The 12,971-nt window shown below is 48.9% G+C and overlaps 1 protein-coding gene across 1 annotated transcript in view; it reads left to right on the top strand.

The window, feature by feature from the left end:
* Positions 1 to 12,942, top strand: part of TDRD12 (tudor domain containing 12) — a 64,431-nt gene extending 51,489 nt beyond the window's left edge. The window contains exons 23-32 of the mRNA XM_028123668.2: positions 2,507 to 2,694; positions 3,390 to 3,600; positions 5,005 to 5,097; positions 6,844 to 7,016; positions 10,396 to 10,505; positions 11,766 to 11,826; positions 11,924 to 12,037; positions 12,122 to 12,275; positions 12,360 to 12,426; positions 12,851 to 12,942. Coding sequence (XP_027979469.2) covers positions 2,507 to 2,694; positions 3,390 to 3,600; positions 5,005 to 5,097; positions 6,844 to 7,016; positions 10,396 to 10,505; positions 11,766 to 11,826; positions 11,924 to 12,037; positions 12,122 to 12,275; positions 12,360 to 12,426; positions 12,851 to 12,942 — 1,263 coding nt within the window. The remainder of the gene's footprint in view (positions 1 to 2,506; positions 2,695 to 3,389; positions 3,601 to 5,004; positions 5,098 to 6,843; positions 7,017 to 10,395; positions 10,506 to 11,765; positions 11,827 to 11,923; positions 12,038 to 12,121; positions 12,276 to 12,359; positions 12,427 to 12,850) is intronic.
* Positions 12,943 to 12,971: the final 29 nt, after the last annotated feature.

Genomic DNA, 12,971 nt, shown 5'->3' on the forward strand with positions numbered 1-12,971 from the left:
GTGTGTAAGAATCTGCCAAACAATTTGTACCATTTTACATTTTCACCAGTGCTGCATATGAGAGTGCCAGTGGGTCCACATTCTCAGTACATGGTGTTCTCAGTCTTTAATTTTTGCCACTCTGTTGCACTTGCAAGCATATTTATTTGCATTTCTGTGGTGATAAAGAATCTTGGACCCCTTTTCACTGTTTATTTAGCCCTTTGTATCTCTTTTATGAACTCTCTGTTCACAGTTTCTGCCCATTTTTTTAATTTGGGTTGTCTTGTTGAGTTTTAAGAGTTCTTTGTAGATTATGGATATGCTTTGTCAGATATATTGCAGATATTTTCCCTCAGTTGAAAAGCGGAAGTTTTTAATTTAGATGAAGTCTTCTTTATCACTTTTTTATTTTATGTTTTGTGCTTTTCATGCCATAAGAAATCTTTGCCTCTCCTAAGATTGCAAAGATTCTTCTTATTTTTTTTATTCTAGAAGTTTTATGGTTTTACATTTAGGTCTATGATCCATTTCAAATTAATTTTTGTGTATGTGTGGTGTGGGTAAGAAGCAAATTTTTTCCTTATGGATAATTGGTTGCTCCAGCATCGTCTATTATAAAGACCTTCCTTTTGCCCTTAATTACATTGGCACCTTTGACATAAATTAAAAGACAATATTTGTGAATTCTGAATTCTTCATTCTATTCCTTGGTCTCTGTGTCTACCCTTATGTGGTACCACGTTGGCTTGATAGCTGTAGCTTTGTAAGTAATCCTGGAGACTGGTAGGGATGCCTTCCAATTTTTGCCCATCTTCTTCAGTATTCCTCTGACTATTCCTTTGCATATCCAAAGAGAATTTTAGAATCAGCTTGCTAGTTTGTACTTAGAAGCCTGACGATGGGATTTTGCCTGGCATTGCGTTGAGTATGTAGATTGATATGGAAGAATTGACATTTTAACAATACCAAGTCTTGGGGCACCTGGGTGGCTCAGTCGTTAAGCATCTGCCTTCGGCTCAGGTCATGGTCCCAGGGTCCTGGGATAGAGCCCCGCATCAGGCTCCCTGCTCCGTGGGAAGCCTGCTTCTCTCTCTCCCACTCCCCCTGCTTGTGTTCCCTCTCTCGCTGTGTCTCTCTCTGTCAAATAAATAAAATCTTTAAAAACAAAACAAAACAATACCGAGTCTTGTCCATTAACATGGTATATCTGTCACTTCATCTAGGTCACCTTTAATTTCTCTAAGCAATGTGTTACACTTTTCAGTAGACTGATCTCGTCCTTACCGTGTTAAACTTTATTCCTGGCATTTCATGTTTTTAGATGCTAATGTTACTTTTCTTTGAACTTCGTTTTCTGATTGTTTAGAAATGCCGTTGATTTTTATGTCCTTACCTCATATCCTGTGACTGTAACAGAGTGAATTAGTTATGTACAGGACTGCTCGTGAGAGTGGAGTCAAAACAGTTGGGGCCTGGGGGCGGGGGCGGTATGGCTGGAAAAAAACCCTGTGTGCCCAGGACTGGGGGTTTTGTGGGCACATTGCGGGGGTTTTTCTGGAACAGGTGAGTGGGAAAGATGGTGACAAGTGCTCTGGAGAAGGTGAAATGCACCAAAGTACCAGAGGGCCTGTGGGGATTATGGGCAGGGAGACATTCTCTGAGGGGTCAGCTGCACCGAGGGCCCAAGGATAAGGACCCGGCCGTGGAAAACGTGGGGAAGACTGTTCCGGGGAGAGGAAGCAGATAACGTGGCGTGTTGTGGCACAGAGCAGAGCTCATTGGCGGTGAGAGTGGGGGAACAGCAAGCCGGGGGGCTCAGGGATGCCACAGAGGAGAGCGAGGGGCTGTCAGCCTGTGAGATTGATCACCAGGGGTGACCTCACCCCTGCCTTCTAGCCTGCTTGCCTCCCACTCAGCACTGCCCCCTCTGCCTTCCCACAGGTGACTTCTCTGTCCTGGCCTCTGCTGGGGCAGCCCACCACTCCCCGCCTTCACGCGGGTTGTTCCGGGTCTGCAGTGCCTTCTCCGTGCTCTTGCTGACACACGTGCACGCCGACATTGCCCCTCGCACACCAACCACCCTGCAGACCCTTGCCTGTGAAGAGTTGTCTTCTTTGACCACACGCTAGCTGCGGCCCATCTGTCCGTAGGATGTGGCTTATCTCCTATCCCTAGCGCCTCCTACACAAAATACTGCTTGTTAGGGGAACAAAGATCAGAAAGAACTCAAGAGACAGGGATGCTATTTAAGAATGATTTTTATAAAGTGCAGTTATGGAGTAAACAAACACAATAATAAAGTTTTAAAATAATAAGATTAACAGAAAGTTTTCCCTTAGATTTAAAGGGAAACCGCGGTCCTCTGTGGGTACAGGAAGGTTCTGTCGTGTGTCGGCGTTTCCTGGTTCATGTTTCCATCCCTGTTGGCGCACTTTGGGCTCTTAGGTCAGGGGCTGATTCTGCAGATAGCTTTTTGGTTTAGATTGAGTTTGTTTTCTGAATATGTTTGCTGATTATTTTTCAGATAATACCCTTTTATATTTCGAATGCAACACATTATTTTGGTCGTATAATTGATAAACAAGTGGATCTTTATGCAACTCTTAATGCTGAAATGAATGAGTATTTTAAGGGTAACAGCAATAAAACGACTGTTGAAAAGGTGGAGAAACTCAGATTATATGGATTAGCAGAAAAAACACTTTATCACAGGTAAAAGGTCTTATGTATTTCATCTTAAGAGTTGTGAAACAGGAGGCACCTTTCAGTGGTATCGAATCCCTATTTGTACCCGTGTCCATCTGCCCCGGTGTGCACGGATGTAGCCTGGCCCCCGGAGTGGGGGGTGGCAGCGTTGCATCCCCCCAGCCTCCCGGCATGGTTCTGCACCTGACACTCCCCTGACCCTGGGCTCCTGGCTCCTGAGCACAGGGCACGGAAGACGGTGTCCCGCTTCCAGAGCCGTCCCTGTGCCACCTACATAGACGCCTCCGCCTCACTCCATGCTCACGTGATTGCCGTGAGATGGGGTCCCCTCTCACGGATGAGCAGGCTGAGCCGTGGCGGGATGACGTAGGCTGTGCGGTCGGTGTTCCCGTGCCGCTCCCGGCTCCGCTCGGGGTAGGCTCAACCGTGAAACGTGGAAACTTCACTTGACTGAGTTGATTTTCATCGTGTTGTCCGATAAAGGGATTTACTCTAGTCAAAGGTAGTACGCATTCTTTATAATCTGTATACTTGAATAAGCCATTCTGAGTGTTCTTGAGGGCGCGAGCTAATTTTTATTTCTAGTATGGAAAAGAACCTTGCAGTTTAGAGTCTTCTTGGATTTAATGAGTAGGTGGGGAGGCAAAGATGATTTTCCTTTGGGATCTCTGTGTTACTCCGAAGCTACGGTTGTTCTCCAGGGTTGAGGTGCTGGAGTTGAGCCAAAAAGAAGACACCTGGGGTCCGGACAGCGTCCTTGTGAAGTTTATAGATGAAGGCCGGACTGGACTCGTCACAAGGGACCAACTGCTGCATCTTCCGGAAAATTTCCACACTCTGCCCCCCCAGGCGGTGGAGTTCATTGTTTGCAGAGTGAAACCCGCTGACAATGAAGTTGAGTGGAATCCAAAGGTTAAGTTATTTTGGCTTTTTGTACTTTGTTGACTTTCAGAATATACACGGAATCAAGGTTTATTCAAATTTAGAGTACTGAGTTTGACTAAGATGCCTCATGGTTCCTGACAGTTAAAGACCCTCCCCCGGGTGGTCGTCATCATCGTTAGTACTCACAGCCTTAGATTTGGTATAAGCTATGCATCACGATGAAATAAGTTGGCTGTCAGCTTGTGGGTACCCCCATCAAATGGAGGCAGAGGCCAGCTCATTCCCCTGGGGTTGGGAGGGCGGGCAAGGAAAGAGCGCACAGGAAGGGCATTTCCTCTGGGCCCTTCAGGAAGAGTCGTTAGGATGTCCCCATGTAGACCAGATGAGGCACTGAAGGTGGAGAGAACACACGGTACACGAAAGAGCCGTCCCAGGTGGGCTCCCGTGGCTCACCAGACAGCTGGTCCCGCTCATCAGCAGAGCAGTGAGTCGTCTTCCTAATGATGCGCTCGATTCTTCAAAGGAGGGTTAAATTTCATATAATCCAATTAATAGGACATGAAATAAGCCATTGCAGCTGGCAAAGTAAAAACAGTTTGGGTTATAAACAAGGTTGGACACGGTCCAGGGAATAAACAGGTAAGTGTTTTCACAATACAGGATGACCACACAACACTACTGTTGAAGTTCAGTAAAAATACTCCATATTAAGTAGTGGTCTTTTTCCTTCTGCAAAGTGTTTAAGAGTATCCACTGTGGGCTGGTACCATTGGGCTCTGGGGACGTAGCCATTAGCAAGAAGGTCATGGTTCTTGTCTTCAAGAAATCTTTGGTCTGTCAGGACGATCAACCACAAGTATTTCTTGAAGAGGGGCCTCCAGAAAAAGGGGGAGGTTTCTCCCATGCATATTCTTTCAAATGACTGTGCAAGGTTCAAGGGGGATGGAAGCAGTCTTAATCTTGATGAGCCAGCTCCCTCCTGTCTGCTTTACAGGAGTGGAAATGGGCCTGAAGGAGTAGTCCGGCACGTCAGGTCTGCTGGGGCCCTGCTTGAGACAAACATCAGCCACGTGCTCGGGACAGGGTACACGGAAGCCCGGGGCCCCTCAGCTCCAGGGTTTCTTCAGGCTCAGTGAGCTTCCAAAGACAGACTTGTTGTTCACAGAGGAGAGCCTAGGACACATGGCCGCAAATGGGGAACATGCAGCTTGGGGGGTCCAGAGGTGCCATTTGCCTCTGTCCTTATTCAGCTCCCCTGTTAATTACCCTTGTCCACGCAGGGGCACGAGGGCCTCTGTAACCTGCCTCATGGGGTGGGGGTAAGGCTCAAGTGAAATGCATGGAGACGTTTTTTGCAAAGCTATACAGCATAAACAGAATAAGGTATTTTCCTCAAACTTCAGAGAAATTACCTAAGTGGTTTTTTTTTAGGTTACTAGGTACATTCATCATAAAATTATTGGAAAATTACATGATGCCAAAGTGATGTTGGCTTTAGGAAATACAGTGTGGATTGATCCAATGGTGAGTATGCAGTTTTCTTCTTTTAAAAAGATTTTATATACTTGGGGGGGGAGGCACACACAAATGGGGGGAGGGGCAGAGGGAGAAGCAGGCATCCCGCTGAGCAGGGAGCGCAACGTGGTGCTCGATCCCAGGGGCCGGGGATCATGACCTGAGCCGAAGGCAGACGTTTAACCAACTGAGCCACCCAGGCGCCCTGAGTATGTGGTTTTCTTAAAAGAAATCTGTTTTTGGATGGACCCCTAAAATTCTCATTTGTTGCTTGAATCATATATTCCTTCACCAGATATTTATCGAGCACCCATTCTGTGCTAGGTCCGGTGTGGGACACTTGGCTTCTGCCCGTGAACAGAAACTCCTACTTTGTGGAGTTGCCACAGTGGTGGGCAGGGCTGAGTGTCAGACCAGGACCTGTAAGTGAGGCCTCCCTGCATCCCCTCCGATGCTAGCATCACCTCCTCTGACCGCTCGTACCCCAAGAACTCTGCTTTTCAATCTGAAGTTCTCCACTGGACTTAAATCTTAATCAGTATGTGTATAACATTTAAAAGAATTCGGTTCATAAAATGGTTCTGCTAAAAGTTATTTTTATGAGACTGGAAAAGCCTTAACACCTAAAAAGAGGAGTTTGGGTGTAAGATTTAAGAGTTCAGAGGAGACAGTGATTTTTAATAGAGAAGGTAAAGATTGCCAATAGAGGTCAAATGAAGATTTGGCGTCTTGGTTTACATAATAGCCAGTATTCTGGTTCTTAATTGGAGAAAAAAAAATGTAAACTTTTTTTAAAGATTTTATTTATTTATTTGACAAAGAGGGAACACAAGCAGGGGGAGCAGGAGAGGGAGAAGCAGACTCCCCACTGAGCAGGGAGCCCGATGCGGAGCTTGATCTCAGGACCCTGGGATCATGACCTGAGCTGAAGGCAGTCACATAACTGACTGAGCCACTCAGATGCCCCCAAAATGGAAACTTTTAGAGATTTTTAAGACAATAGCTAAGGAAATGAAGAAGCAAAAAAAAAAGAAATCCACCTGGCATTCTGCTCCCACAGCTCATGTAGTGGTGTCCATGGCATGGTGGAGGGGAGACAGACCCCCATACACTTCCTTCTCTCCCCAGACCACTCAGCCCCCAGTTTGAGTGGAGAAAAGCTCTTCTGCCATTCCCAGATGGGAACACATTCCTGGTGTTCCCTTAGGAAGGGGCCCCAGCTGGTCTTGTCCTGGCTCCGCCCGCCCACCGCTGCCATGAAGGGGATGCCCAGTCCCAGTCCTGGGTCCGCATCTCCCATCGACAGGAATCTCAGTGTTGCAAAACCTCATATTTTGTGTAAATTAAGATGGATGAGAATATTTTGGTTGCAAAAGAAAAACCAGTGGAGGAAACTGCTCAGAGCATAGGATTTAGGGCCATGGTGTAGGCCCTTTCTGGGCACTGACGTCTCTGAGCCTTAGGGTCCTCCTTGTTAAGAGAGATAAAAAGTTAGAAAGATCTAAGAATTTTGTGTGTGGTCCAAGCATTACAGGGACCCCCCCAACCCCAGCCCTCATCCTACTTCTGTAGTGTGGGAGTGGGCTCTGGAAGAATCTCACGTGTCACCTCAGTTACGAAATCAGCTGGAAGCCACTGAGGGAGGCCCGTGAGCGCCCAGCGTGACAGTGAGATCGCGAGGTCACACGAGCATTTTCCATTGATTTGAAAGTTCAAAGCCTGATTCCTGCAAATAGACTTTTTCTTTGATTCAAGGTGCACATTACCAAACTTTCAAATTTGAAGACCTCTGTTATTGATTATAATGTTCGTACTGAAATTTTGTCGATGGGAATGGGCATTGACAACTCGGAGCATATAGAACAGCTGAAGACGTTACACGAAGGAGCTAAAATGCCACCTGATGAAGAAAGCCTGAGCCAGGCCCTGTAAGTGGGGTTTTGTCTCCCATTTGGAAGTGCGGTTTTGTAGGAATAGAACTCAGGAGCTTAGAGAGTTTTTTATTTTTATTTGGAGGTTGAATGGATTACTGAGTCTCCATGTTTCCGTCACTCAGCTTCGATGATTTCTCAGATTTGGGGAATCTGATTTTATCCATACCCCAATGTATAGTTTTGTTTTTGGTGGAATATTATAAAACCAATCCCAAGAGTATTGTTTCACCTGTATCTCTCACAGAGTAAGTTTTTGTTAGCTGTTGATTGACGTACAGAAAAGTCTATACACTGTAAGTATAGGCCAGTGGATTTTCTGAGGACAGAAACCAACCCCGGATCAGAAAGCCGGCACGATCAGCCCCGCCTCTTGCCGCTCCCCCCCCCCCCCCCCCCCCCCCGAGGGCAACCGCTGTCCTGATTGGAGAGCACGGACTCCTCTCCCTGGGTTGTACCGTGTCTGACAGGAATGAAGCAGTGTGGCTCTCCTCTCTGGCTTCCTGAGTCTGGCACAGTTTGTGAGATTCATCCGTGGTGTGCGTGTAGCTGCAGATCATAAGTCCTTACTGCTGCATAAGACTCCATCATGTGCATGTTCCGTAAATGTACCATTGACCCATTCTGCTGCTGAGGGGAGACGTTTCCCTGCCCTGGGCCCCTTCGGGTGGTGGTACAGTCGACGTTCTCCTACGTGTGTTTGGTGCACGGACGGAACTGTGGAGCCCTCATTAGAGCTGGCGCCCAGTAGTGCTCCAGATCGGTTGTCCCGCTTGACACTTCCACAAGCCAAACGTGAGAGACCGTGGAAGTCCCTGGCATCCCCCACGAGGCGGTCACAGAGCCCGCTCAGTTATCCCTTGATTCCGGGAACGGGGAGGAAGGTGCTGTGACTAGAGCAGAAACGCGGGAAGACCTGTTAGGTGCGCGCGTCAGAGCCACCCGGGGGGGGTCTTGTCGGACCCCGTGGCCATTTGCAAGCCTTGGTCGGGCTCGCGCCCTGAGGAGGGGAGCCATGAGAAGGTGTTGCGCAGAGGAATGATTTAGTCAGAAGATCCTTGGCTACTGTGTTGAGAAGAGCCTGGGGTGGGGCACAAAGGCTGTGCCAAGAGCTCGGGACAGGGTGCTGGTAGCTTGGGCTGGGGCGGCTTTGTGGAAGTGGCCAGAAGTAGCTGGCTTCCGAATATAGTTCTGGGGGGGTGTGGTCTCATGGAGGCTCGTTGGCAGGTCCTGGGTCCTGACAGCCGGGACCTGGGTAAGAGCCCGAAGGAGTGAGTGTCGGAGTCTGAGGGCTGAGCCCGGGGGGCCCAGTGTTGGGAGGTGGGCGGCTGAGGGGACCCCGGAGGGGAGCCTGAGAAGGAGCAGCAGCGTCGGAGGAGGCCAGGGAGGGCTGACTCCCAGAGGGCAGGTGAGGAGGGGTGTCCCGGAGCAGGGAGCTGTGAGCCTGCCACACGCCGCCAGGAGGCCCGACAAGTGAGCACGGCGAGACGGCCACGGGGTCAGCCTGGGGCCCCTGGTGACTGATGAACGCAGCAGAGTTTCAAACAACATGGCAAAAGTTAAAATACTTGAACCTGAAGTTGTTAATTTTTATCTTAATGAATTTGGATGCCCGTGGGATTAGGAGACACGTCTGTTTCTACACACTTTCAGGAAACAAAAGTTCCGTGTTTTTTTTTTTTTTTAAAAAACAGCTGTCATTAGAGTTTAGTAGATTTGATGACCACGAGGCTCGGCCACTCCTGTGGAACACCTGCACCTGAGCCCCGGCTCTGTTCTGCGCTCGGCCCTCTGCACGCTCGGTTTTGCGCGTGTGCAGCAGTCTGGCACACCTGTGGGCACACACACAAGGCAGGCGTGCAGAGGGTGGTGAACGAGGTGCTACAGATGGAGCCTGCCCCGCAGAGACTCCATTTCAGGAGCTGGATGGGGAAGCCATGGTGGTAATCTGGATCAGAAGGAGGAGAAGGGTGCCATTCCTACAGCAGGCTGGGAAAGAGGACAGGTCCTGGGGACATGAAAGCTCCGGAAGCCATAGGGCTTGGTGACCGGCAGACGTCGGGGGTGTGATTGTAGAATCTGAGCCCTGGGCGGGGAGGGTATTGGCATGGTGGATGGTGTCACGGTGCCGGTTGGGTAGGAGGAGATCGCAAGTTGGTTGGGACGTGTCAGATTGAAAGATTATGGCTGAAAACATCAGCCCGGAGCTCAGGAAAGCTGCTGGGGAAGACTCATTTGCTGGGAGCGGAGGAGAGCCACCGTTCGGGAAGTGTGTGACGAGGAGGGACGGAACCCCAGTGGATGAGGGTCTGGTGAAGGAGAGGGAGCCGTGGTGGAAGAGAGGGGGGATGGAGGGTGTGGCGCTGCTCTGTGGGGAGGACGGGGCCTGGAGAGGGGCCCCTGCCTGGGTGGTTGGAAACGAGATGCCTCCACATTTCTGGGGTTTGTGGGGTGCCACTCACAGGCTTTGTGTGTGTCGGCCAGAAGTCCCCTTGGAGACACACATGCACACCCCCCACGCCATAGATGTGTGTGTGTGTGCACGCAGGTGTGCGTGCATGTGTTTGCATGGGCTTGCTCCTTTAGGCTTGAATTCTCTCTGAAGGATGCACAAAAAATGAATTACGTTGTCACCCATGAGGGGTGGCAGTGGGGTGGCTGGGGAACAGAGACGTGAGGGAGACGTTTTGCTGTGTAAGACCTTTTCATTAATTTCAAAACAATGAACCACATGAAAATGGTTATCTGCTCAAAAAAAAATTAAAAATTTTAAAGAATGAGGCAGCTCTCTGTGTACTGATATGGAGTAATCCATCTCTAGTTACTAAGTATAATCAAAGGAGCAGAAAAGTGAATGGAGTCCGTTTCCACGTGTGTAAATGGTGTGTATGTGTGTTTTAGATACAGATAGCATTATATGCTTGTTTATGCAAAGCGCGTTTCTAGAAGTAGCCCCACTGGTAAGGGGGTATCTCGGGGAGGAGGAGCTGAGGAACTAGGGCAGGGGTGCAGAGATGCTTTTACTTCCTCCCCTTTTATCCATTTTGAAGTGGGTAGCAGGGCTGGTTATTCTCAAGGTTAAATGATTTGAAAGAGAATTTTTTGGTAAATGAGTTAATGCACTTATCGTCCAGTATGGATCGATGATCTGCTCTGGGCTCGCCACAAGGGGCACAGCAGTGAGCAGAGCTGCTGGCCCTGCCCGGCCTCCGGGCCTGAGTCCTGACCCCGGGGCAGGTCTGATGGTGGGGTAAGCACCTCGCCGTCTGGGCCGTCCGTGGCTGCCTGCCTTCCTCTTCTTGCTGGGAGGGCCCCGTAGAGAGCCAGAGTTTGCTGTCTCTTCAACTCCGAGTTAACCTTCACCTCTTCCGTCCAGGGCGCCTTCTCCAGCAGAAGATGCTGCTTGTCCGCAGAGCCCACAGCAGGAGGACAGAGGCTCGGAAAGAGGTTCCCACTCCGGGACAAAACCAGAAAACCAAAAGCATGGTTGGTGATTTAATACATGGCTCACTTAGGGACGCCTGGGGGACTCAGTCGGCTAAGCGTCTGCTTTCAGCTCAGCTCATGATCCCAGGGTCCTGGGATCGAGCCCCGCATCGGGCTCCCTGCTGAGCCAGGGAGTCTGCTTCTGCCTCTGCCCCTCCTCCCCCTGCTCATGCGCGCGCGCGCTCTCTCTCTCTCTCTCTCTCCCCACCCCCCTCAAATGAATTAAAAAAAAAAATCTTAAAAAAAAAAAAACATGGCTCACTTAAAATCATGAAAGCTTGGAAGTTTTCCAATGTTGAGGGTTTCCACTTTCAGATGAATTCTAGATAGAAGGTGACATAAACTGGTATTATCTAACTTCCTGTTTTTGACAATTCAGCTTCCAATGTTTTTTTAATGACTTTTGCCTTTCTGTTAATTGAGGTATAATGTTGATCCAGGGAAGTACACACAGCTCTTACCTACACTTACATGTGTATCTGTGTCCGCGGACCGCACCCAGATGAGGCGGGTTGAACATTTCCAGAGCCCCAGGAATCTCCCTCCCACATCTTCCCCGCCTGAAACCCTTCCCAGGAACCACCATCCTGACGTCCATTGCCATCAGTTCCGCTGAATTAGCAGCACAGAGTGTGCGCTCTCGGGGCCTCTCCCACCCGGCATTCTGTCTGAGATTCATCTAGGCGATTACAGGGAGTGGTGGCACCTTTTTACCCCTGAGTGCCATTCTGTGATCTGAACACACCCCAAGTTATTTATCCGTTCACCTCTTGAGAGACATTGAGGCTGCTTTCAGTTTTTGACGATGATTAAAGCTGCTGTGAACATTCTTGCTCAGTCTTCAGATGGAAGATTCGGGGGCTTTAGACCGAGAAGTTCAAATGGTGGTGTTTTAGGAAGTGTCATGCTCAGCACTGGTTCCTCACAGAGCTCTGCGACCAGATGCCTTCTTCTCCGGTGGGCATCTCTGGGCTCGCAGGTTACGATGGCCGCCAGTGGTAACACTGCTCCCTTCCAGAGTGATTTGACTTACCTGATGGTTTAATTATAGTATTTGTCAGAACCCGTTTTTATTCTACTAAATGTGGTGCATTTTAATTTCTTCTAATTATTCTTTGCGAGTGGATACTTGGAAACTGATACTCTTTGTCAATAGTTCCTCGACTAAAAGTTGCATGAAGTGCGTGAAAGTACTGATAGGTACGTGGAGTATACGGTTACGTATAAATAACTTACTGGAACATTTGACTTTCTGCCCAGAAACTTTACCTGAAAACACAAGTGATTCTCCCTTTCACAGAACCACAGAGCCCCTGAAAAGGTACGTCCCCCCATGGCCGGGGTCGGCTTCCCTCCCCTCCCCCCACCCCCCAGTGAATGTTTCGTGCGCCCGCGTAAGCCATCGTCTTCTCTCCTAGCTTCCACCCACAGATAAAATGGTTCCAAAAAGATGATGTGGTCATACTGAAGATAAGAATAAGGAACGTAAAAGATTACAAATGTGAATATTTCCAAGATAGAGTCATTTTCAGGTAGGTTTATGTGTGTCTTGTAGACATACAATTGAAATCACTTCTAACATGTTCCAAGACTGGCCTTTCTCTCTGTACACCTAGTGGCTGGGCGGGAGAGAAGTTTTACTTGGCTGACATGGAGCTGCAGGCCAACATAGCAAAAGACGCCTGCAAATGCGTGATCACAAACGAGGAACCTGTGATCACTCTTGCAAAAGAGACCAGGGGATCTTGGTGCAGCTTACTCAAACAGAGGGTGAGTGGAAATGGACTGTGGCTGGTCTCAACGCCCCGAGCGTGACTTGCTCTGTCATTTAATGTCACCTGTTCTCTTGAACAGAATCCTAATGTGGCTTTTGATTTCGATCACTGGGAAGAAGGTGAAGAGGACAGCCAGTTCCCCCAGGGTAAGATGGGGTGTGCCCACTTCCTGGGGAGTCGCAGGTGCTGAGTGCCATGGTTTGAGGACTGCGGCCCTTGGGGGAATGGGTCGTTACGGTGAAGCCCTTAGGAATTGGTTTTCTCCTTGTGGCCAGTCTTGGTGCTAAATGTTCTGGTTTGGGGAGGTATCAACTCTTAATTATAAGCATACCTTCTTACAACACTTCTACAGATTTTCATCCCAGGAGGATAATTAATTTCTAAGCAGGCACATTTTACCTGCTCATTTCTTGCCTAAAATAATGAAAATATAAAGGAAGTCACAAAATAGAGCTCTAGAACCTAAGGGACTTTTTCTGCATTGGCCAAAATAATGGCAGGGTTAGTGGGTGGGGGAGATGTGCTGAGTCTGTAGTTAACAGATTTTTCAATAATTTCGAACTCTTGTAGTTGTGAAATCTAAAAACCTGCCGTGCAGAGTGGCAGAGGTGGCTGAGAGCGGTGGCCGGACATCGGAGGGTGACGGCGGTGAGAGTGAATGAGCACGAGTCAGGTGTGGACGGGCGGCCCA

The sequence above is a fragment of the Eumetopias jubatus genome, unplaced genomic scaffold (assembly GCF_037043125.1).
Source record: "Eumetopias jubatus isolate StellerSeaLion01/CBP00866 unplaced genomic scaffold, mEumJub1_p1.0 scaffold_10, whole genome shotgun sequence".
In the NCBI taxonomy this organism is placed as follows: domain Eukaryota; kingdom Metazoa; phylum Chordata; class Mammalia; order Carnivora; family Otariidae; genus Eumetopias; species Eumetopias jubatus.